Source organism: Hemitrygon akajei, chromosome 18 (assembly GCF_048418815.1).
Source record: "Hemitrygon akajei chromosome 18, sHemAka1.3, whole genome shotgun sequence".
In the NCBI taxonomy this organism is placed as follows: Eukaryota; Metazoa; Chordata; class Chondrichthyes; order Myliobatiformes; family Dasyatidae; genus Hemitrygon; species Hemitrygon akajei.
This window is the reverse complement of record NC_133141.1, coordinates 5,570,406-5,593,031: the sequence shown is the minus strand read 5'-3', so window position 1 is coordinate 5,593,031 and position 22,626 is coordinate 5,570,406. Positions and strand designations below refer to the sequence as shown.

At 39.1% G+C, this 22,626-nt stretch overlaps 1 protein-coding gene across 2 annotated transcripts in view; it reads left to right on the top strand.

Annotated features, from left to right (window-relative positions):
- The window catches only part of map3k14a (mitogen-activated protein kinase kinase kinase 14a), a 54,636-nt gene that overhangs the window by 13,993 nt on the left and 18,017 nt on the right, over positions 1–22,626 (top strand). Inside the window, exons 1-10 of one of the 2 annotated variants that reach the window (XM_073070701.1) lie at positions 7,122–7,247; positions 10,602–10,856; positions 13,069–13,138; positions 13,815–14,025; positions 15,936–16,538; positions 17,785–17,922; positions 18,665–18,794; positions 19,937–20,068; positions 20,318–20,419; positions 21,087–21,250. In XM_073070701.1, coding sequence (XP_072926802.1) covers positions 10,640–10,856; positions 13,069–13,138; positions 13,815–14,025; positions 15,936–16,538; positions 17,785–17,922; positions 18,665–18,794; positions 19,937–20,068; positions 20,318–20,419; positions 21,087–21,250 — 1,767 coding nt within the window. In that variant the 5' untranslated portion in view covers positions 7,122–7,247; positions 10,602–10,639. Of the gene's footprint in view, positions 1–7,121; positions 7,248–10,601; positions 10,857–13,068; positions 13,139–13,814; positions 14,026–15,935; positions 16,539–17,784; positions 17,923–18,664; positions 18,795–19,936; positions 20,069–20,317; positions 20,420–21,086; positions 21,251–22,626 lie in introns of those variants that run through there. The other variant, XM_073070700.1, reaches the window with a different exon arrangement.

Here is a 22,626-nt window from a genome sequence, read left to right as displayed (position 1 = left end):
TAAATTATATTTTTATACATTGGGCTTTGCCATGAAGTCTTCCTTAGTATAAGAGAAAATTAAATAATCGGTGTGATCGATCCTGGTCTAATTTACCTGTCTACTAATTTGGTGGATTGTGAACATAGTAATTCCCTCTCAAATGGGGCATCACAATACAGCAACAGCTTTTAAACAAAAACTACTACAGTTACAGGCTGTTTATAAATGAAATAATTGTAAAGCAATCTTTTTATAAACTGTTATCACTTCTATAAAGTTATGTTTTCTACGGTTCTTGCTTTATTGCATGCTTTGGGGTGCTACAGTAGGAGAACTGTTGAGAACCTATAGACATCAAAGCATTGCCAAGCAGGTGACCTATGCAACTTAAGGACAAAAGGTGAGGGCTGATATATCGTAAAGAAAAAAACAAGAAACAGTAATATATAATTATTAGAAAGGCGATGAAGAAGGTGGAGAATAATAACAACCCAGGGGCTAAATACACACTCAGTGGCCACTTTATTAAGAACCCCCTGTACCTAATAAAGTGGCCACTGAGTGATTGTTTGTTGTCTTCTGCTGCTGTAGCCCATCCACTTCAAGGTTTGATATGTGTGTTTAGAGATGCTCTTCTGCACACCACTGTTCTAACGTGTGGTTATTCACTGTTCTAGCGTGTGGTTATTCTAGTTTCTATCACCTTTTTAGCTTGAACCAGTCTGGTCATCCTCCTCTGACCCCTCTCAGTAACAGCACATACAAAATACTGGACGAACTCAGCAGTCAGGCAGCGTCTATGGAAATTAAGAAAGAGTGTCATTTCAGGCTGTGACTCTTCATAAGGACTGGAAGGGAAAGGGGAAGATGCCAGAATGAAAAGGTGGGGGGAGGGGGAAGGAGAAGGAGAATAGCTAGGAGGTGATAGGTGAAGTCAGGAGGATGGGAAAGGTAAAGGACTGGAAAAGATAGGATCTGATCAGAGAACAAAGGGAAGGAGGGGTGCCAGCTATAGGTGAGAAGAGGTAAGTCTTGTTTTTGCTGCTGTGAAAACTTTTAATATTTTTCAGGAGTGAGGCTTCACTTTGTATCATTTGGAAGTTTTGGCCCACTGACTCTATGCCTTTGGAATCCAGGAGTTCTAAACTACTTTTTCTAGCATTTCAAAAGAGCTGTGTTAATTTGAAGTTAACACCAAGCCAAGGGAGTGTATTTGGATAACATGAGGGTTAGAGGATTGGAGGGGCCCAATCCTTGGTGTCATAAGATCCAATGGAAGTAGAGAAGAGTATCAAGAGCAAAAGGAGAGAGTAACTTAGAGTAATCACAATACATAACTTGCTCTCAAGGTAATTTTCAACATTGTACACTCCAGGGACAACATGGTGTAACCTCCCCTATAATGTTCCTAAAGAATTAGCGATATCTTCAAAGGATACAAAAAAATATGAGCAGGCAAATGGAAACTTTCAAAGAAACTCAGGACAATCTACAGATGGCTGTATTGAGTTTCATTTTGGCCAAGGTCAATGCTCAATTGAGTAATGCCAATAGCCAACAGCATCATCCAATTTCAAAAGGGCTGTGTTAAATAGAAGTTAACACCAAGCTACATTAAATCCTATTTGATTAGCTCAAGTGAACAGAAATGTAGTCAAAGAAATAAAAGGAATGGAGAAGTAGGGAAGTGACGAAGAGAAGTTAGTGTGCAAGACTTGGTACTAATTAGGATATGAGCAGCATAGCTTCGGATGAATTAAAAAAATATTGAGGGTAAAAATGCAGAAGGTTAATTAAGAGACCTGTGGAATAGTTTGTCTGAGGATGTGCCATCTTTGAATAAGGCTTTGAGAAGTCAAGGAGCAGATTCCAAAACTGACTTGGGCAGTCTCCATAAGAAGCATCTAACTAGCCAATGGTTATGAAACTGTTAGATTATTTTTGGCTGTTTTGAATGTCCTTTTGTAAAGGCCATTTAAGGCATGGGGAAAAATACATTGCCAATTTATTAATTAGTTTAATGTGGGGAAAAATAAAGCTTAATTTTTTATTCCTTTTGAGCCTACCTGTAACAGAATCAAATGCTTAAACTCTCTTCCTGTGATATGAAATTATATGTCTTGGAAATTCCATTGGATGATGTTGTTGGCTATCAACATTACTCATTTGAGAACTGACCTTTACCAAAGTGAAATTCAATACAGGCATTGTAGATTGTCTTGACTTTCTCTGAAGGTTTCCACTTGCCTGCTCATTTTTTATATCTTTTGAAGATATCACTAATTCTTTAGGAGCATCATAGGGGCACCATATTGCTCCTGGAGTGAACAGTGTTGAAAATTACCATGAGAGCAAGTTCTGCATTGTGATTCCTGTAAGTTAAATCCCCTTCTCACTTTTAACTTTCTGAACCAACTCTCTGCTTTCCTACCTAAGTGTGGCACTAATGTCTCTTCTCTTCTTTCATTAGTTCTTATAATCTCAAGGACTGTGCCCCTCCAATCCTCTAATCACCCAAACACAATCTCTTGCAAAGACCTGTCCAGTGCTCTCTTGACACTGCCAATCCACCTAACATCCAATTCCTCACGTTCTGCTCCATCTGATCATTGTAAATGTCTGACAGTGCTTCTGATCTCCACTACCACCAAACCTTATCTACACTATACATCTATTCACTACCCTAATCAGTTCCGGTATCCCTCTACCACCAGATTGGGGTCCCAAATTTTCCTCCAGTTACCACACTGGCCACAATCAATTCTTATGCTTCGATCATACCAAGCCAAATGGACTATATCCTCCAGCTCAGTGGTCCCCAACTACCCCAAAATCTATCCTTCAGGTCTGGGCAACACATTTTCTAATGAGACTTCCACTCCTCCTAGTCTTTTTGCTGCAATGGCAGCCCATTGCACACATTCTAGTTAGCAAGAATTCGTAGGCTTTTGAACTTTAGTGGTGACAGCTCAAGGGTTCATTTTATTATCAAAGTATGTATGCAGAATACATCTCTGAAATTTGTCTTCTCCAGATAGCCATAAAATACAGAAAACCGTATAAGTAGTTGAAAGAAAGACATCAATCCCCACCTGTATGAAAAGGAAAAGAAACAAAAACTTGCAAACCCCAGACACCCCTAACCCTTTCCTCACACAAAAACTAACAGATCACTCAAACCCCCAACCCGCCAATCGGTGACGAGAAAACACAAAAAAAGCACAGAACTGAAATAGGCCAACATGAATTACAGTTAGTTTCAACTGTTGTCCAATCCATAAATCTCAGAATTCCAAGTCAGGAGCAGAAATTCTGTGTTTTTTTCCCCCCTTAAAGTAGTTGAAATTGTTAATGCTCACCTGCGGTTCCTCCCGTCATTTGGGGCTGTGGTCAGATTGGGTTGAGCCTGCTGCAGAGGTAATAAAACATGATGGAACAAAAGTTCATAGAATCTTACAGCTCAAAAACAGGCCATTTGGCCTATCATGTCCATGCTGATCATGGTGTCCATCTATTCTATTTTCATTTGCCTACATTAGACCTGTATCCCTCTGTTCCAGGGGTTCCCAACCTTATTTATGCCATAGACCCATACCATTAAGCAAAGGGTCCATGGGCCCCAGGTTGGGAACGCCTGGTCTATGTAAGTCCACATGCCTTTTAAACATTGTGATTGTCTCTGGCAATTGAGAGTTTGTTTGGCCTGATTTTAGGAAGTAATGTACTGCAGTAGGAAAAATACAATGGAGAGCAATTATACCTAGAAACTGACTATTCGTCAATTTGGTCATGAATAGATAAATTCTGAATCACAGCTTCAGATAATTTAAGATTATGGAGAGTGAAAAACACAGAAAAGTGACCAAAAGACCATTGGAATATTTCTGCCATGCATAAATAAAGCTTTAAGCAGTCAGTGGGCAGGATCCAAGATGTCTTAGAGATTTATACATAGGCTGTGTTGCACAAAGAGCATACAACCAAAAATGGTCTGCAAGATATCGTCATCATTATGTGCCGTATTGTAAGATGTAGGCAATCATGGTCTCATGACCATGATCGTTCTTACAAATTTTTTACAGAAGTTCTTTGCCATTGTCACCTTCTGGACAGTGTCTTTACACGTCTGGTGAACCCAGCCATTATCACCTGCCTGGTGTCAGTGGTCGCATTACCAGGACTTGTGATGTGCAGTAGTTGCTCATACGACCATCCACCACCTGCTCTCATAGCTTCACATGACCCTGATAGGGGGATTAAGCAGGTGCTACACCTCGTTCAAGGGTGACCTGCAGGCTAACAGAGGGAAGGAGCACCTTACACCTCCTTTGGTAGAGATGCATCTCCACCCTGCAAAGTATAGATTATGCAAATATTAAACTATTTCACAGTTTTAGCTCTCTTTTTGTAAATGTTGTTAACTTGCGTGGAAGAATTGTTGTGATTTGCTTCTCTTTAAAACCATTGTGAAACATGCAGGTCAGCTTTCCACTGGTGGTGTTTTCTAGGTACGACTGCATCATTTGCATGCTAATACATGAGACATAGGCTAGCACATGTAAAGAATTATCGCCAGGGCCATCTTAGGCTGCGGTGAAAACTAGTGGAGGGCGGGGGGGGGATGTTGTTGAAAATATGCTGAGAACAGGAAATAAGATTGATAAGAGCAAAGGCAATGGTTTTCCTGTTGAAGGACCCCCACCCCTCAGTATGGAGTGCATTAATTGTGCCCAATGCATGCAGATAATGCAAACCTCCAGCAATCAGCATTAGCATTGGGTCGCAGATCAAGTGTATTTTTTAAGCTCTCCTGCTGGATCTCCTGGTCTTTTAGAGAACATTGCAGGCATTATTTATTTAGCAAATAAAATCAATATTCTAGAGGTCACTTTAATTCACTACTGTTAGCACTCTGTGTTTTATTGTAAGTTATTTACAAAAAGTCAAAAAAATTGCCGTCAGTGGGATAAGTTAAAGTGTAACGGAGCTAAAAAAGAAATGGATGATGAATACAAGACTGAAGGTGTTATATTTGAATGCACACAGTATATGGAATAATGTAGATCTTGCAGCTCAGTTAGAGATTAGCAGGTATGGTGTAGGCATCTTCAAATTATGGCTGAAAGAAGATCATAGTTGGGAGTTTAACATCCAATTAGTGGATGTTGTTTATTTGGATTTTCAGAAGATCTTTGACAAGGTCCCGAATGTGAGGCTGCTGAACAAAATAAGAGCCTATAGTGTACAGGAAAGGTACAAGCATGGATCAAAGATTGGCTGACTGGCAGGATGCAAAGAGTGGGAATAAATGGGACCTTTTCTGGTTGGCTGACAGTGACTAGTGGTGTGCTGCAATGGTTAGTGTTGGAACCGCTTCTTTTCATGTTGTGTGTCAATGATCTGGATGAAGGAATTGGTGGTGTTGTGGCCAGGTTTGCAAATGATATGAAGATGGATGGAAGAGTAGGTAGTATTGAGGAAGCGGTGTTTGTAAAAGGACTTGGACAGATCAGGGGAATGGTTAAAGAAGTGGCAGGTGGAATATAATGTGGGGAAGTGCACTTCGGCAGAAGGAATAACGGTATAGACTGTTTTCTAAATAGGAAGAAAATGCATAAATCAGAGGTGCAGAGGGACTTGGAAGTCCTTGTGCAGGATTCCTTTATGGTTAACTTGCAAGTTGAGTCGGTGGTAAGGAAGGCAAATGAAATATTAGCATTCATTTTGAGAAGACTAGAATACCAAAGTACTGAAAAAGGGTCTTTGCCTGAAACGTTGACTGTTTATACATTTCCATAGATGCAGCCTAACCTGCTGAGTTTCTCCAGCATTTTGTGTGTGTGTGTTGCTGAAAATATAAGAGCAAGGATGTAATGCTGAGGTTTGATAAGTCATTGGTCAGATTGCACTTGGAGTACTGTGAGCAGTTTTGGGGCCCTTTTCTAAGAAAGAATATGCTGGCATTAGAAAAAATCTAAAGGATTTTCATGAGAATAGTCCGAGGAATGAAAGGGTTAAACATATGAGAAGTGTTTGATTGTTCTGGGCCTGTACTCACTGGAGTTTAGAAGAATGGTGGGGGGGGGGGGTAGGGGAAGGGGTGAGATCTCATTGAAACCTATTGAATATTGAAAGATCTGGATGGAGTGGAGACGATGTTTCCTATAGTGGGGAAGCCTGCGACCAGAGGGCACAGCCTCAGAATTGAGGAATGTCCATTTAAAACAGATGAGGAAAGCTTTCTTTCACCAGAGGGTGGTGGATCTGCAGAATTCTTTGACGCAAATGGATATGTAGGCCAAATCTTTATATTTATTTAAGGGGAAAGTTGATAGGTTCTTGATTAATTAGGGCATCATAGTTTATGGGGAGAAGGTATGCAAATAGAGTTGAGAGAGATAATGAATCAGCCATGATAGAATGGTTTAGCAGAGTCAGTGGGCTGAATGGCCTAATTCTGCTCCTCGGTCTTAATGAGCTCTTGATTCAATTTTTGCCATTAAGTAATTAAAATGAGCTGTGCTTGTGTTGAAGTCCTCGCGTGCAGAAATGGATCACTAATTTGAAGATCCTAGCCTAATTTCCTGACTTAAGCTGCAAAATAGGGAAAACACTTCGAAACAGATGTAAATCACAGACAAAAAAAACTTTTTTAAAAAAGGGTACCAATGAATCCAAATATTAGACATCAGTACGTATGTACACGTATATGTGTGCGTGTGCCCTCTCCCCCTCTCCCAATGCCCATTTAGAGCTTGAACCATCAAAAATGTTCTATGAATTTTTTTTGCTTTAGTTTCTTCTGATAATCTCCTGGTAATTGCTACTTCAATAAATTATAAGCTTTTAAGTTTTTGTTTCAAGTATGTTCCTCTTTATGACTATGGTCAGCTGAAAATCATAGGCTATTACATCCAAATTAGAAACATACTGGTGGATGTTATTTGTATAATTCTAAACCAGAACAACCAGATTTACACATAAGGCATGCTCAAACCAACCAGGCCTGTTTTCACTTAAGAAAGCTTCCTGGAATGAGGTATTTCTGTTCCTGTAAATCTGGAGAAACAGCAGCCAATGACAGACGGAAGCTTGGAGGATGAGGTCATTCGGTTTCCATGTTATTGGATCCAGCCAGAGAAAGAGAGAGAGAGCACGAGAGCTTTCAGCTTTGTGGCTGTTCTTTCTTAGAAATTGCAGAAATTGTTCCTCAGCGTTAGGAGATGAGACTAGTGTAGTTCCATCCTCTCTGTTCCAACCATTGGGTATGTACGTTAAAGATGTACAACTTTTTTTCTGTTTAAATTTTCCTGTTAGTATATTTTAACATATGGTTAATGTTATTATTACAAACCAGGAAATAGTTCTGAAGGATATCTTTGTCAATTCATTGAAGTTAACTGCAATATTTATTCCAAGTCATGAGCGTTTTTTTAAAAAACTTTTTATTTACTCTCTTTTTAAAACTGAATGGGTGTTGTTTGGCAATGAATCTGTTGTAACAGGTTTTCAGAATGCTTGAACACTTTCCTCCATGTTCTACTTCACAATGTAATCTGTCTGTGCTACTTAGACCAGAGAAACTCTGTCTTCATCTGTATTGCCCATTCAAAGCTGGAACTGACCACAATGCTCTTTAATTTTTTTTTTGCTTTAGGTTTTTCTGGTAATCTTCTGACTATTGCTACTATAATTTGTATTAGAACTGAGGATTTTCAGTGAAGTGTGCTGTTGGTTGGCAGGAAGCTTGCTTCAGATCAGTAGTTGTACTTCTGTAGCTCTGTACATCTGCTTTCCTGAAAGAGACAGGTATAATTTTAGAAGACAATTTACAAAGAAGTGCAGACAGTGATGGGATTACTATTGTATCAGTGTAACTTGAAGTGCCTAATACCAATTTTAAGCATTTTTTCCGAATAGCTATTTTTCTCCATAAATGTCACCATATATTGTAGATTTATGGTAGGGAAACTTTGAAGTGGTGGTCACTGTTTCAATGCAGCCACTGTTAGAGGTGACTGCTCTAGCACTTGTGGCTGTCCTAATGCTTTACAGTTAGCAAAACATAAGAACTTGGAATTGAATCCAATGAAAACAGTTTTAAGTTCAAAGGCTGCAGGCAGTCTTCCTTAAAACTTACCGGTAAGTTACTTCTGAGATCTAGGTTTGTACTGAGCCCAGACAAGCTACAAAGGCTCCTAAGTGGAATGTGCGCAAGCAGTCTCAGGCACAACTGCTCCCACCCAGTCCCCACCTCCATACCCCCTACAATAACCTGAAATAAACTGGCACTGCATTTCGTGCAGAAATCAGAGATTGGTAAAGATGAGGAAAATTAAATAATTTATAGTGGACTATATTCTCAGGTTTAGGTAAATGAAAGTTCAGTTAGTATCAAGCCTGTGCCACAGTACCTTGGAAGATGACTGAAGCCATCACGGGATGTCAAAATATTCCATTCTTAGCATAAATGATACTTACTGTACATAAAGATTTACCTCCTTGTAAAAGAATGAAAATTAAAAAGAAACTAAGGCTGTGTTAGTTGAAGCAGTTAATGGGGATTGAATAGTCTAATAACTTGGAGCATAAATGGTGGCATGATGGGCAGCATAGTCCACAACAATTAATATTGCAACTTCACAGTTCCAGAGACATTGGGTTTGATCCAGACTTTGAGTGCCACCTGTATGGAATTTCCATGTACTACCAATTACCATGCATAATTTTCCCCAGGTGCTCTGGTTTCCTCCTACATAGAAAACCTACAGCACAACACAGGCCCTTCAGCCCATAATGCTGTGCCAAACATTTACTTACTTTAGAAATTATCTAGTGTTACCCATAGCCCTCTACGTGTCTATTTGGTAGATTAATTTACCACTCCAAATTGCTCCTCCTGTCAGTGGGTAACAGGAGAAATGGGGCGATGGAAGGGAAATTACACAGTTGTGAACAGAAAAGTGAGATTGTTACATGGGTACTTGATGGTCAGATATGATGGCCAATGGACCTGTTTATGTGTGCAGTGACTCTGATTTCAATTATCTGCTCAGTTATAGAACCCAGTTCAGTGTTACAAAAGAATATTATATTGGTACTCCATTCATTTAGACTTGCCCATTTTCTCTCCACTCTTATTTTCTAGAGAAATCTGTGCTTTGTTGGAATATGATCATTCTACAATTAATTGTTTTATTCTGTCCTGCACCAAGTATTTGTGTGAGCTGCAACAGAGACTGCCATTGGCTATTTGACAGCTATATGGATTAGTGTGATTAAATTTGGCCCATTTCCACAAAACGTATCAAGGTCTTTACAATTCCATTCGAGGAAAGGAACAGTAAAAGATTGGCAGGGAGGGAGAGGAGCACAGGCTGGCAGGTGATGGGTGAATCCAGGTGACGGGGAAGATATATAGGTGGGGGGTGGAATTGGGAATTATGTGAGAAGCTGGAAGGTGATAGGTGGAAAAGGGCAGAAGAAGATGGAATCTGATGGCAGAGGGCAGTGGGATGTGGAATAAAGGGAAGGAGATGGGGAAAACCACGGGGTGGATAGTTTAGGTGATTCATTGGTTTTGAATACAGGGGAAGAGAAAGAAGGGGTACTGGGGCCAGAGGATAGAGGAAACCTTGGGTGGGGAGATGGGGAAGTAGTTACTGGAAATCAGAGAAACTGATGTTGATGCTGTCAGATTAGAGACTACCAAGATGGAATATGAGGTGTTTTTCCTTTAATCTGTTTCTAACCTCAACTTGGCAATAGATGAGGCTGCAAACATTCCCATTTGGGAATGAGAAATGGAATTAAAATGGCTGGTCACAGGGAGATCCTGGCTTATATAACGGATGGAGTGATAGTATTCAACGAAGCAATTTCCCCCATTCGGCACTGGGTCTCACTAATGTAGAGGAGGGAGTACCAAATGCAATAAATGACACTGATAGATTCACATGTGAGGTGCTGCCTCACTTGGAATGACTGTATAGGATCCTAGTTAGTGGTGAAGGTGATGGAGTGACACAGCACAATTCAATGTTCAAAGTACATTTATTATCAAAGTATGTATATAACATTGAGATTCGCCACCTTATAGGCAGCCACAAAGCAAAGAAAGCCCCACACAACTTGACCATCAGGTTAGGTTTTTAACTAATATATTTTCTTGCGAATGTAGAACCTGGCTGATAATAACAAACTCACTAATGACTAGGATTCTAACCCCAGGCTTTCTAGTCCCTGGTCAGCTGAGAAAGTTGGAAAAGCCTAAATAAAATCACTAAAAGTTTCTGACCAGAAATGATGAAAATGAAATGTGTATTGATGATGGAATATTAAAGTGCTAGGACATGCCTGAAAGGTCAAATGAGCTCTAATTTTCAATAGGGATAGAAGTTCCTCTTTTGTTTCTCACACCAAACACGTAACGATGGTGGTGTCTGTTGCATGCTACTTCTGAAATTCACTTCCACTGAAGTCCGTCGAATTGAAATTGCAATCCAAGCTGAGGTTGATTGTTTTGAGTCCGCAGACCACACCTTCTTAGACAACATAATTAGTTTCTGAGCCACGACATTACAGTGAACTCTTGATTGAACCATCTTTTCCTTTTACAGGTGTATTTGTTGCCTGCATTCCAGGTCCGTTATAGAAAATGGCAGTCAAGTGTTCATCACGGCACACCGCTGAATCTGATATCCGGGACCAGCAAGAGCTCCCGATCAGCCAAATGGAGAGCAAGTGGTTTGAGATCACTGAAAACAAACGCTGCATGAAGATGTCTCTCCCAGTGAAAGTTTTAACTGAGGGAACAGCAAAGCAAGAAATGGATAATAACGGGAGCAAATTTTCTTATATTGCTCAGGCAACAGGTAAGCAGAAAGATCTGTTCTTGTGCAGTATTAAATTATGCTTAAGTTATGTAAATCACTAATTAAAATTTAGCAGCAGTCAATTAAAATCACTAACAGGCCAAGGTGGCTTTTTCACTGCTGTAATCATTCCTAAGAGTAGCGTAAACCAATTAAAAACTTGTCAATAGGTGTGCCTTTTCTCGCTGGAGATTTTCTTTTATTGTTAAAAGTTGTTCACTGCTTAGCTGCCACACTGAAACAGAAATGGAAATTACTCCAACCCATCGTAAGCATTGTGTCAATAGTAGCAACTGATAAGTGGGTTGTTGGCATTAATGAACATCACCCACAGTTTCCCCTTATGACGGAGACAGTGGTATGCAGAGGAAGATTTTGATTCATTCCCCTTTTGTATTTTTTCAATTAACTGAATGCCAATTTAATATTTTAAAAATGGTAACTGAAATAAAATCTTCCTGACTATGGAAACAAACTTAACAGTGCAACTGAAAACATGAGCATGTTATAAGACGATCACATACTGCTAGATCCCTTGACCACCAGGTACTTGATGCCTAAGAACTTAATTTCCTTGAGATTGCTAATTGCTGTCAGCTCAGGAAAAGCTTTTTTTAAAAAATCAAAATTGGGTCGAGGCCTGCAGAGTCTAATTCAGAGGTCGGCAACCTTTTTTGCCTCTGTGGGCCAGATCGCATATTAATGAGCAGACAGTGGGCCAGATAAATGCCATTTAAAAAAAACTTGAAATATGGAGATTATCCACTTAAATACAACTAGTTATGTTTTGCTTCAAATTAATGAATAACACATGCTAGAAAATCATTTGTGCTTAACCAAGGATGCCAATTAGGAACCAAAGAACTCAGTTGCAATTTATTTCAATCAAGGCATCTTTTGAATCTATTAAAAGGACACAAAGGATCTTTAAACATAAAACGTATGGACATGATGCATTGAATGGTGGTAAATTAAGTATAAAGAAAATTTTAATGCAAGCAGTTGATAAATCAATGTGAAACTTGATACTGTTTGTCGCTTGAAAGCTTCTCAATATTGGGTGTCAGACTTGTTGGTGGCATTAGTCAATCTTGTTCTCAAATGGTTCTTGGTGTGCTTCATTTTTGAAAATAATTGCTCACACAGATAAGTGCTGCCAAACAATGATGCCATCTTTTTTTGCACGGTCCACTAAGTTAGGATACTTCCCACTTGAATGAATATATTTTCTATAGAAGTCAAGCACTGACACATCTTCAGAATGAAATTTCGATCTCAATATATCATCACATTGCATCTCAATCAATTGCATTTGAAAAATTACTGATGCAGTGTCCACTTCCACATCAAATGGAGTAGCAAACAGCTTGAACTCATTTGCATGCATGCGAAAATCAGCAAAAACAGATGAAAACTCTTTTCTCAATTCTTGGACCATATTCACAAAAATGCCTGGATCTTGTGCTTTACTTTTTTGAAAAGAGGGAAAATGTGCATAATTTGCTTTTTGAAGCTGGTACTCCCACAATTGCAGCTTTCTTTCAAAGGCCACAATATTGACCATACATCTCATGTATCAGCTGATTTTTTTTCCCCTTGAAGTTGTAAATTCAAGTTATTTAAATGAGATGTAATGTCCACAAGAAGTAATCTAGTGTCCAATTGTCTTGGAAATTTCGGCCGTCAGTGTCTACCTTCCTGCGTTTTTCATTCATTGCCATTGGAAATTTTTTTTCTTTGATTTTATTTTAAAACACGAGTTATTCAACAAGTATCGTAGCATATGTAAATATCTAGATATTTGACATGGATTTCTTGTTAAAACACAGCGACGCTGTTTCTGTTTACAAATTTGAACGATCCCATCTGAAAACCTGCGCATGCATGGAGAGTATCTAATACATATTAATAAGGTAGTCTGCCTTCCCGTCATTCGTACATAAGTGTTTGGTTTGGAACAAAACGGAACCTGGGGCCAGTGTAACAAGACGCCATGCATGTCCATCAGTGTGGTCGCGTGAAACACTCAGAATAAGGAAAAATCGCTCGCAGGCCAAATAAGCATAGTATCCCAATATTTGCTCGCGGGCCATAGGTTGCCTGCCCCTGGTTTAATTAATGTAACTTGGTTTGGACAGGCTCTTGAATTTGGCCTTGTAGGACATACATGGGCTCCTTCTTGCAATACTTAATAGACTATTTATCCTTGTAGGCATTGGAAACCAGAAGCTCATACCCAGTTGTGAGAAGCCGCAATTCATAGCCACACCTAACAGTTACAGGTAAGAAATTTTCAGTAGTTTTGTGCTTACCCAGTAACAATTGAACTGAAGGAAGAGGAGGCTGGAAGAAGTGCTCATCTTGCAATGGGACATTAGCTCAGAAAAACATGGTTGTTGAGGGATTAACCTGATGACAGTGAAAATGGATTAAATAAATAACAGCCTGGGATGGGAGTGTAGAAGGCTGATGAAAGTAGCAGAGGCTTGGAAGAACCATCAGAAGTAGTCCCTAGTACTCCTCAAATCTCAAATCTCCTATTCATTCACGTACTTTTGGTCCATATCCCTTCAAGTGAATGTCTTGGGGAAAAATGCATCAGTCTCCATCCTATAACAACTTGGGCAAAGAGGAGAGTTCCAGAGCTGCACACCTATTGTGTAAAACAGTGTTTCTGTTTTCACTCTCCATCTCCTTGGTTATAGTTGTAAAACTTTACCCACTTGATCCTGATTTCCCCAAAAGAACAGCCTTCTTGAAAACTAACACTGGATCATTTTATCAGCTGACATATCATATTTGAATTGTCCATCATCCTTCTAAATTCCTGGCCTAGAAGCTGCTTGTGCAACTTGGGGTAATTTTTAAAAAAAACTTTGTATAAAATTATTTGCAGCATTCAATTAAGTATGTTACAATTTAGGGTATATTCTTTAACCAGATAGTTTTCTTTTCTAGTAATCGTGCAGAAAGATCAAACTTAGAAAATGTTCCAAACAATGTGGCAAAAGTGGCTGAAGGAAAGCTGCCTCAGCTACAGAAAGACCAGCAACTCAATAAATATCCCAGGAGGAAACGTAGGAGGAGAAAATCCAAACACAAGACCAAAGCATCACAAAAGCAATCAAAGACCCCCGAGCAAGAGAGCTGCCCCCCAATACCAGTACAAGTAGGTAGCAAATTTTCTCTAATCTTAGATTATGTAATATTATAAGCATATTCCTAATTTCTTTTGATTATAGATTGCAAACATGAACTTGGATCATAATCTGTTTGATCAATAATGAAGTATTTTAAAAACATATGAAGTTTTATTCATTTAATTACTTTCTCATTTGCATTCAATCACATATGTCTCTGGTTGTTTTTGGTACATTAATGGCATCATAAAAATAGTTTTGTTCCATGTCAGTGGCATATTCAATTGGAAGGATCTCTGTGCAAGATCCAGATTGCACAATCAACCAAATTTCATTAGAAGCTACAGGAATGAGAAACCAGGATAGTGTGGATGGAATGAGCTGCCAGCACAAGTGGTACACGCAAGCTTGATTTAAATGTTTAAGAGAAGTTTGGATAGGTACATGGATGGGAGGGGTGTGGAGGGTTATGGTCAATGGGAGTAGGCAGTTTAAATGGTTCGGCATTGACTAGATGGGCCTGTTTCTGTGCTGTACTTTTCAATGACTCTGAACCTAAGAAATTTTCTGCTTTAACTTCAAGACATTAGAATCTGTTGATTTGTTTCCACTAGTTAACCCGACCTGTTAAATTCCAAAGTAATCAATTAAAGTGTCCAATTAGAAACCAATACACCACATTAGTTACAGAAAGGGGAACAGTTTGAATTTAATTATAAATTTAAGTAGTAGGTTAAAATGGAAAATTATTAAACTGGTCACTCATAACATATCATCCTGACTTTCTAAACTAGATTACCTTCGTCACTCTTATTACGAACCTGACCTGATGACTGCATATAGCAGACAAGTCACAGCCACTTTCCATAAGTTGATGCTGAGCAAATTAGCCTCTTCCACATTTTGGCAGTGCAAGCATTCAAATATCAAAGTACATATATGTCACCATATACAACCCTAAGATTCCTTTTCTTGTGGGCACACTCAATAAATCCAATAACCATAATAGCATCAATGAAATACCTCACCCAACAGGGTAGATGACCAGTGTGCAAATACAAAAATAAAGAAATAATAAAAAATAAATAAACAATAAATATTGAGAACATGAGATGAAGAGTCCTTGAAAGTGAATCCATAGGTTGTGGGAACAGTTCAGTAATGAGGCTAGTGAAGTTAGCCCCTCTGGTTCAAGAGCCTGATAGTTGAAGTGCAGTAAATGTCCCTGAACCTGGTGTTGTGAGTCCTGACGCTCTTATACGTTCTTCCTGATGGCAGCAGTGACAAGACACCATGACCTGGGTGGTGGATGCTGCTTTCCTACAACAGTGCTCCATGCAGATGTGCTCAGTGGAGGGGAGGGCTTTACCTGTGATGGACTGGGCTGGATTCACTACTTTTTGTAGGATTTCACATTCAAGGGCTTTGGTGTTTCTATACCAGGCTGTGATGCAACCAATCAATCTACTCTCCACCGCACATCTATAGAAGTTTGTCAATGTTCTAGATGACACTCTAAATCTTCGCAAACCTCTAATAATGTAGATGCACTGCTGTGTTTCCTTTGTAATGGCACTCATTCAGAACAGGAGACTCTGAAATAATAATACTGACAATAATTAGTTTAATATGTGTAATCTTAGATTATGTAACCTAATGTGAATTACCATGCTGTGGATGTTTTGCCAGAGATTTTATCACATGATCACTTAGCTTCCAATATATTCACCTTTGTGCACTTCACTGTGTCTATGCTGACATCCAAAATAAAAGTGTGTATAGATTTGATCACTTGATTGAATGACCAAGAGAAAAAATTCTCTTTTTAGCAGTACCTTTCCCAACTATATAGCCAATGAACTATTTTAAAATATAGCCTCTTTTACAATATAAACTTTGAGGCCTATGATTTAATGAACTTCATTATTTCTATTTGTAGGAAGATGATGCTGAAAACAGCACCTCTGATTTTTGCAGCAGCACTTTGGGCAGCAGTACAGAACAGATGCACATTACTTCTGCCCATAGAGATACCCATGGATTGTGCGGATTGGGCCTGCAGAACCGATTGCGGGAAGATAAAAGAATTGAAAATATATTTTTTAATATCAAGCACTTCAGTGGCGGAGTTAAGAAATCCAATGTCAGACCCATTCCTTCTTCGAACATGAAAAATGACAGTCTCGTGCATAACTTCGAGCGGAAATTAAATTTGAATTTAACACCGCTATCTGAAGTGAAGCAGGTCAACGTGGATGGGGGACACAAAAAGCAAGGGATTTCTTTTAACAATAATGCAGCCATGCTGTATATCAATGATGTGGGAGGAGACACTGGAATACGTATTCCTGATTCAATCAGTGCAGAAGAGACATCTCCACCACAGCTCTCTGCCTCCCAATCAATTGCGAGCAAGGGCTATGTCATCTCTGAGAACTTGAGGTGCTTGACAATGCCAGCCCTGCGATGGGCAAAATACTCAGAAGGGTGGAAACAGAGTGAAAGACTTCCAGAAACCAATGAGGGCGTTCTTCAACATGAGGTGTGTAATACACTACTTTAAGGTGTTAAATTGCACATTTTTACACTCCAGTATGTATCAGATTCTCCAGCCTGACTTGTATAATTTATGGCAGCATTCAATGAATTTGCAAACATGAGTCCCTGTTTTTATCTTAATGGTTGGTTGAGTGATTTCAGTCTTGACATCGAGAAAGCTTCACACATTTTATTTGCTGATACAGTAGGCCCTTCCGATCCTTTGAGCCATGCCACCCCAGCAAACCCCAACAAACCTGATTAACCCTAACCTGATCATGGGACAATTTACAATGACCAAATAACCTACCCAGTATGTCTTTGGACTGTGGGAGAAAACTGGATCACCCAGAGAAAACTCAGGCATTCCACGGGGAGGACATATAGAGATTCCTTACAGAATGGCACCGGAATTGAACTCCGGAATGCTCTGAGCTGTAATATCATTGTGCTAACTGCTACTCTACTGTGGCACCTAAATCAATTTCTTGAGTTATGAATGAAATGTTATATCCGGAAGACCAAAAAGAAATTCCATATATTCTGTCGTGCTTATTATGCCCCAAACAAACTTGATAATGAGTCTTGTCTCATTGTCGTTACTGTTTTCTTGTAAGCAGATATGTAGACAATTTGTGCACAAGGTCCCACAACAAACCATTGAAATTGGTTCCATTGATTTAGAAATTAATCTTGGCCAGTGTGATCACCTTTCATGTAATCAGAAAGGCTTTAAGGATTACTTTATACCCACCTAAATATATGCTCTGAATTTGCATAATGAACATAACATTTGTGATGATGCAGTGCTGCACTGAAACATAAGCATACTTGTGCACTTGACTCTTGGAGTGGGTTTCAGCGCATAAGCTTCTGATTCAGACAAAGCCGACCAATTCAGCCAAGTAGGTAAACTCCTGTTTCTGAGATGAAAGTATCTTGTAGAAATATGGAAGTGCCAGACATTTAGGACAGCAAGTGTGATTGGCATTCTAAGTTGTTGGTCTTTAACACAGTCGACATTTATTTGCCTTGAAATTCATCCCCAATTGGTAACCAGTTAAATCGAAGCGGCTGCCTATAATATCCCACCTCCTGAAATTAGGTTTCATTGCTACAAAAGAGCTAGATCTCAATACTACAAACATAAAATGCTATATAACATAATGCTATAAACCAGAGATTAATTTGCAGGGATTAAGTTTTGTAACTATGTTATTACTGGTTAAGCCTTCTCTTTCATTGTCCAGAAACTGAAGCCTGTGGATCATCAGTATAAAGAGAACTTGCAGTGGTCAATCTGCTCCAATCGGCTGGGAGTTGGAACATTTGGAGAGGTGTATATGGCAAAAGATCACTCCACTGATTTTACTTGCGCTGCTAAGCGGGTAGGTTTGTTCGACTGGAAGTGTATTCAGTGAAGTATCTAGGTAGAAGTTGATGCAATTGTACAATTTGTATTTGCTAAGCTGTTGGACTAAAGTTTCTCCAGTTTTGAGTATAGTTCAGTTGTCTGGGAAATTGAACTTGACCTCTACTTTTGGAAAGAATTTTGAAAGTGACCTGGGCACTTGCCAGTGGTGCTCAATTTAATCCCACCTCAGACTGCTTGTTTAAATCTTAAACCTTGCAATTAAACCCTTAATGTAAACATTATTGGCTCAAACAATGAGTTTGCAAATATCATGAAAATTGCAAAATAAGGCTGGGAAGAACCCTGCACAAAAGCATTAACATCAGAATGGACATGCTTTAATTCTTGTTTCACTGGTGATCCGAGCAAGTTATTTTTGTCCTCACCATAAAACAATTTTCTGAACTGGTTAGTACAATTTTCAGTTGTTAAGCGCTGAAAAACACTTAACTTGCATCACTTTCAAATTAATAAACATCCAGATGTGTTGGCATGGATCCCTGATGTCCAGAACAAAATTTGTAAAAATCATAATTTCAACTAGGGATGATTTCACTTCAGGAAAATCAATTTTGCATCACTTGTTGGAAAAAGACAAGGGTTTTAATCCAGCTTCTAAACTGTACATAATACATACTTTGCTTTAAGCTTATCATGTTTTGGAAGAAAAACATGATTCTTTCTGAGGATCTATCAGCATGTACCTCCTTTCCTAGATTCATGTGAGCAAGTTCCAGCCACAGGAGTTGTTGAATTGGAGCAAGTTGGACTCTCCACGAGTTGTTCCTCTTTATGGAGGAGTACGAGAGGGAGAGATGATCACTCTATTTATGCAGTATATTCAAGGTGAGCTCCCTATTTTACATTTTGTGGGAATATTTAGTATTCAATTTTAGCAGGATCATTGTTCATTCAAGTAATCAACCACAATGATACTCTAATCTGAATGGCTGAGGGAATAGAGTTTGGATTTGATTTGTCATAATAAATTTAGCTGGTACCATGACAGTCCCATTTGTTTCCAAACCTGTTTTACTTGAAAATACTTCAGCCTAGAAATTCTAGTGCAGCCAAATACGAGTGCTTGATGGTTAAAGCTGCATCATGCAAACATTGTGTGGGAGGCATTCTGCAATCATGGACTGAATGTAAAGATTAGGACCTTGAGTCAGTTGAATGGGAATTCAGGGCCAAAATCAGGTTTTGGAGTGCTAGGGACCAGTTAGAGCCTGGATCAGGCCGGGCGGGAGGATCTTGGTTGTGAATTCAATATTGTTGGGGAGGAATCTGAAAGGTCAAAATAAGTTTAGGACTTATATTGGTGGGGTCTCAAAAGAATCAATGCAAGGGAAATTGCGTGATTCCATATTAAATGAACGAGGGTAATTTGTGCAAAATTTTAATATCTCTGATGGTGCATTTGACCCAGAAGTGGTTATAATCTCACTCTGCTCTGGAAACGGAAATCAGTGAGATCTGTTTTGAGCTTCTGGCCCACAAGCTCCCTACAAGGAAGCACTTCATGAACCATCTCTTTGTCTCTTTGGCCAACTTTGCTCACGATTCATAATGTTTTTTTTTTGATGGGTGCATTCTATATCAACTTTGGTAATGCTTTTTGGGATGATTTCATTAAAGAAGCTTCATAAATGAAAGTTGCTGTAGAGAACCCATACTTAATAATGAACCAAGGTCAGAAAGAGGCCAAATTAAACTTTCAAGTGATAGCTAAATGGCATAAAATTTAAGTGGCAGAGATTTGTTCTGTGCTAATGCTAGGTATGCAATATCATGGTGACAACATGTTATATTCTGCTTCCGGAATTCAGTTCCATCAAAGTCAAATCTTTACAAAACCAACTGTTTCTAGACAAAAGTGAACATAGAATTACAGGTCAGTATTCAGAAAGTTCTGGTAATCAGCATTTAATAAAATAGATTAGATGAACAATAGACATCAAGTACTAATGTGTGGTTTCTTATTTAAGGTGGTTCGGTGGCACAACTAATTGAGAATAGAGGACCTCTTCCTGAAGCTGTGGCTCTGTATTATACAAGTCATGTGTTAGAGGCATTGGAACATCTACACTCCCTTGGAATTATACATGGAGATGTTAAAGGTAAAATCATAATAGGATAGAAGTTACTATTTAATTCCATTATTACTTTTGCGTCAGGTTTCAATCACGACACAGAATTAGTTGTACTATCACCCATGTGCACATTCATCTTTCTCCACTTAATGAACTGTAATTTTACTCTAATCCTGTTGATATGATTGTACAATTTAAAAGCTGAAACTTTATTTTGAATTTGTCCGCACATCTGATATAGCAAAATCTATCCCATTAACTACTTGTTTTTTACAGCGGATAATGTACTGATATCACACGACGGTCGAGAGGTTTACCTCTGTGACTTTGGACATTCAAGACAATTAAATCCAACAGGAAGCAGGACAACATATGCAGGTATGATTTGGTTGTAAGTGAGTGCTGAGTTGATTGATTTAGGCTTGTAAGGGACTTTGAGTGGAGTGAAAGGAGTGAAACTAAAGGATGATGAGATTAGAGTTGTGATTAACTGCAATCACTTATTTTAAGAGGTAGCCTCTGGATTACCAGATGGTTATTTGTTAACTGGCTCCATGACTGGGTTGTAGTTGTCTAATGCAACAAATTGCATGTCTTAAAAGAGAGCAGTTATGAAGGCAATGCGAATCTGAAATAGGTGCTCGTGTTGGATTAGGAATCGGAAACTCCTCCCAAAAATCTCTCAGGTTTGATTCAGCAGAGGTTAATTACCACAGAGGTTTAGTTAATACCAGTGGCCTGCACAATCAAAATATGCCACTTTTCATATGGCAAATGCGTACACCCTTTATGTTTTAGGGTGTGTGTGTAACCTCATGTTTTTCCAAATCATTCCTAGGGAAATATCTTAGTTGTACAGTTTCCTATCTGATATACCATCAAAACAAGGGGCATTTGTATTCTTTTTGTCCCAATATGCAGCCGTAAATCCTTCCATAGTAGGTGGATATTGCCATTTAAGGGATGAACCTGTTTTTATGCAGCCTAACTTTTCATTTCCCAGAATGTTATAAATAGAATTGTAAAATAAAAACTTCTTTTTCAGGCAGTCACTGCTTAGGTACCGTGACACATATGGCACCAGAGGTGGTTGCAGGTAGTGAATTTGGTGTCAAGGTAGACTGCTGGAGTGCTGCTTGTATGATGCTGCACATGTTAAATGGGCATCATCCCTGGAAGACTATATCAACAAAGCAATTGCTGCTAAAGGTGAGTCTAACTTTAAAAATCTTCAAAAGGAGAGCTGCAGAATTGTAACAGCTCTAATATTGAGTGGGTGGCGGAATGGAGATGAGTCTCTACCAAAGGAGGTGTAAGATGCTTTCTCCCTCCGCTAGCCTACAGATCAAGGTGTAGCACCTGCTTAGCCTGTACCACCCCCCCCCCCCCCCACCAATACTCTGAAGAATATTGATAATGACTGGAGTTATCCATCTTGTAAAGACACTGTGCAGAAGGTGGCAATGGCAAAGCACTTCTGTAGAAAAATTTGCCAAGATCCTTCATGGTCATGGAAAGACCATGATCGTTCATGTCTTATGACGTGACACATAATGAACTAATGTTGAGAGAACACTCTGTTGTTGTAATTAGAACATTTGTTCACACTATTGTATAATGCTCGGCCTTCCAAAAGGTTTGAGGTACCAAACATTGGTGGGGAAATGCTAAGTGGAGGTTTGATTTCTCATCACAAGAAAGACAAAAGTCTGAGTGTTTTGGGTATTGCAGGAGCCAAAGAACAGTATAATGCTGTTAATTTTCAAAATCCAGTCTATCAAACACATAAAGTGCGATTCACCTCATGCAGCAGAGAAAGTGGGGATTAATGCTACAAATATATTTACAGTTTTATCAGTTACTGAAATTAGGCCTTCATTCAGATTCATTTATTTATCACATGTACATTAAAAGATACAGGGAAATGCATTGTTTGTGTGAGCAACCAACACAGTTTAAGAATGTGCCTGGGGCAGCCCACAAGCCATACATTCCAGTGCCAACATAGCATGCCCACTATATTTAGCAGAACAACACAGCAATAATGACAACACAACAAATAGGCACAGTAGAACCTATGAACATCGTTCAGTCTTTAGAGGAAACTAAGTTTTGTTTGATGGTGTAAATATTCATTCATTCATTATCTGCCGTGTCGTAAGACGTAGGTGATCATGGTCTTTCCATGACCATGATTGTTCTTGGCAAATTGTTCCATGGAAGTGGTTTGCTATTGTCACCTTCTGAGCAGTATCTTTACGAGGTAGGTGACCCCAGCCATTATCAACACTCTTCAGAGATAGTTTGCCTGGCATCAGTGATTGCATAACCAGGACTTGTGATATGTGCCAGCTGCTCCATGGCTTCACGTCACCCTGATTTGGGGGTGGGGGGGGGGATAAACAGGTGATACACTTTGCCCAAGGGTGACCTGCAGGCTAGTGGAGGGAAAAAGTGCTGTACACCTCCTTTAGTAGAGACGTATCTCCACCCCATTGTTGAGAAGTAAATATATACTATAATTTTTTTGACTAATTAGTTTAGCAGTGTACAGACATGACTGTTAAGATACATTACCAATACCT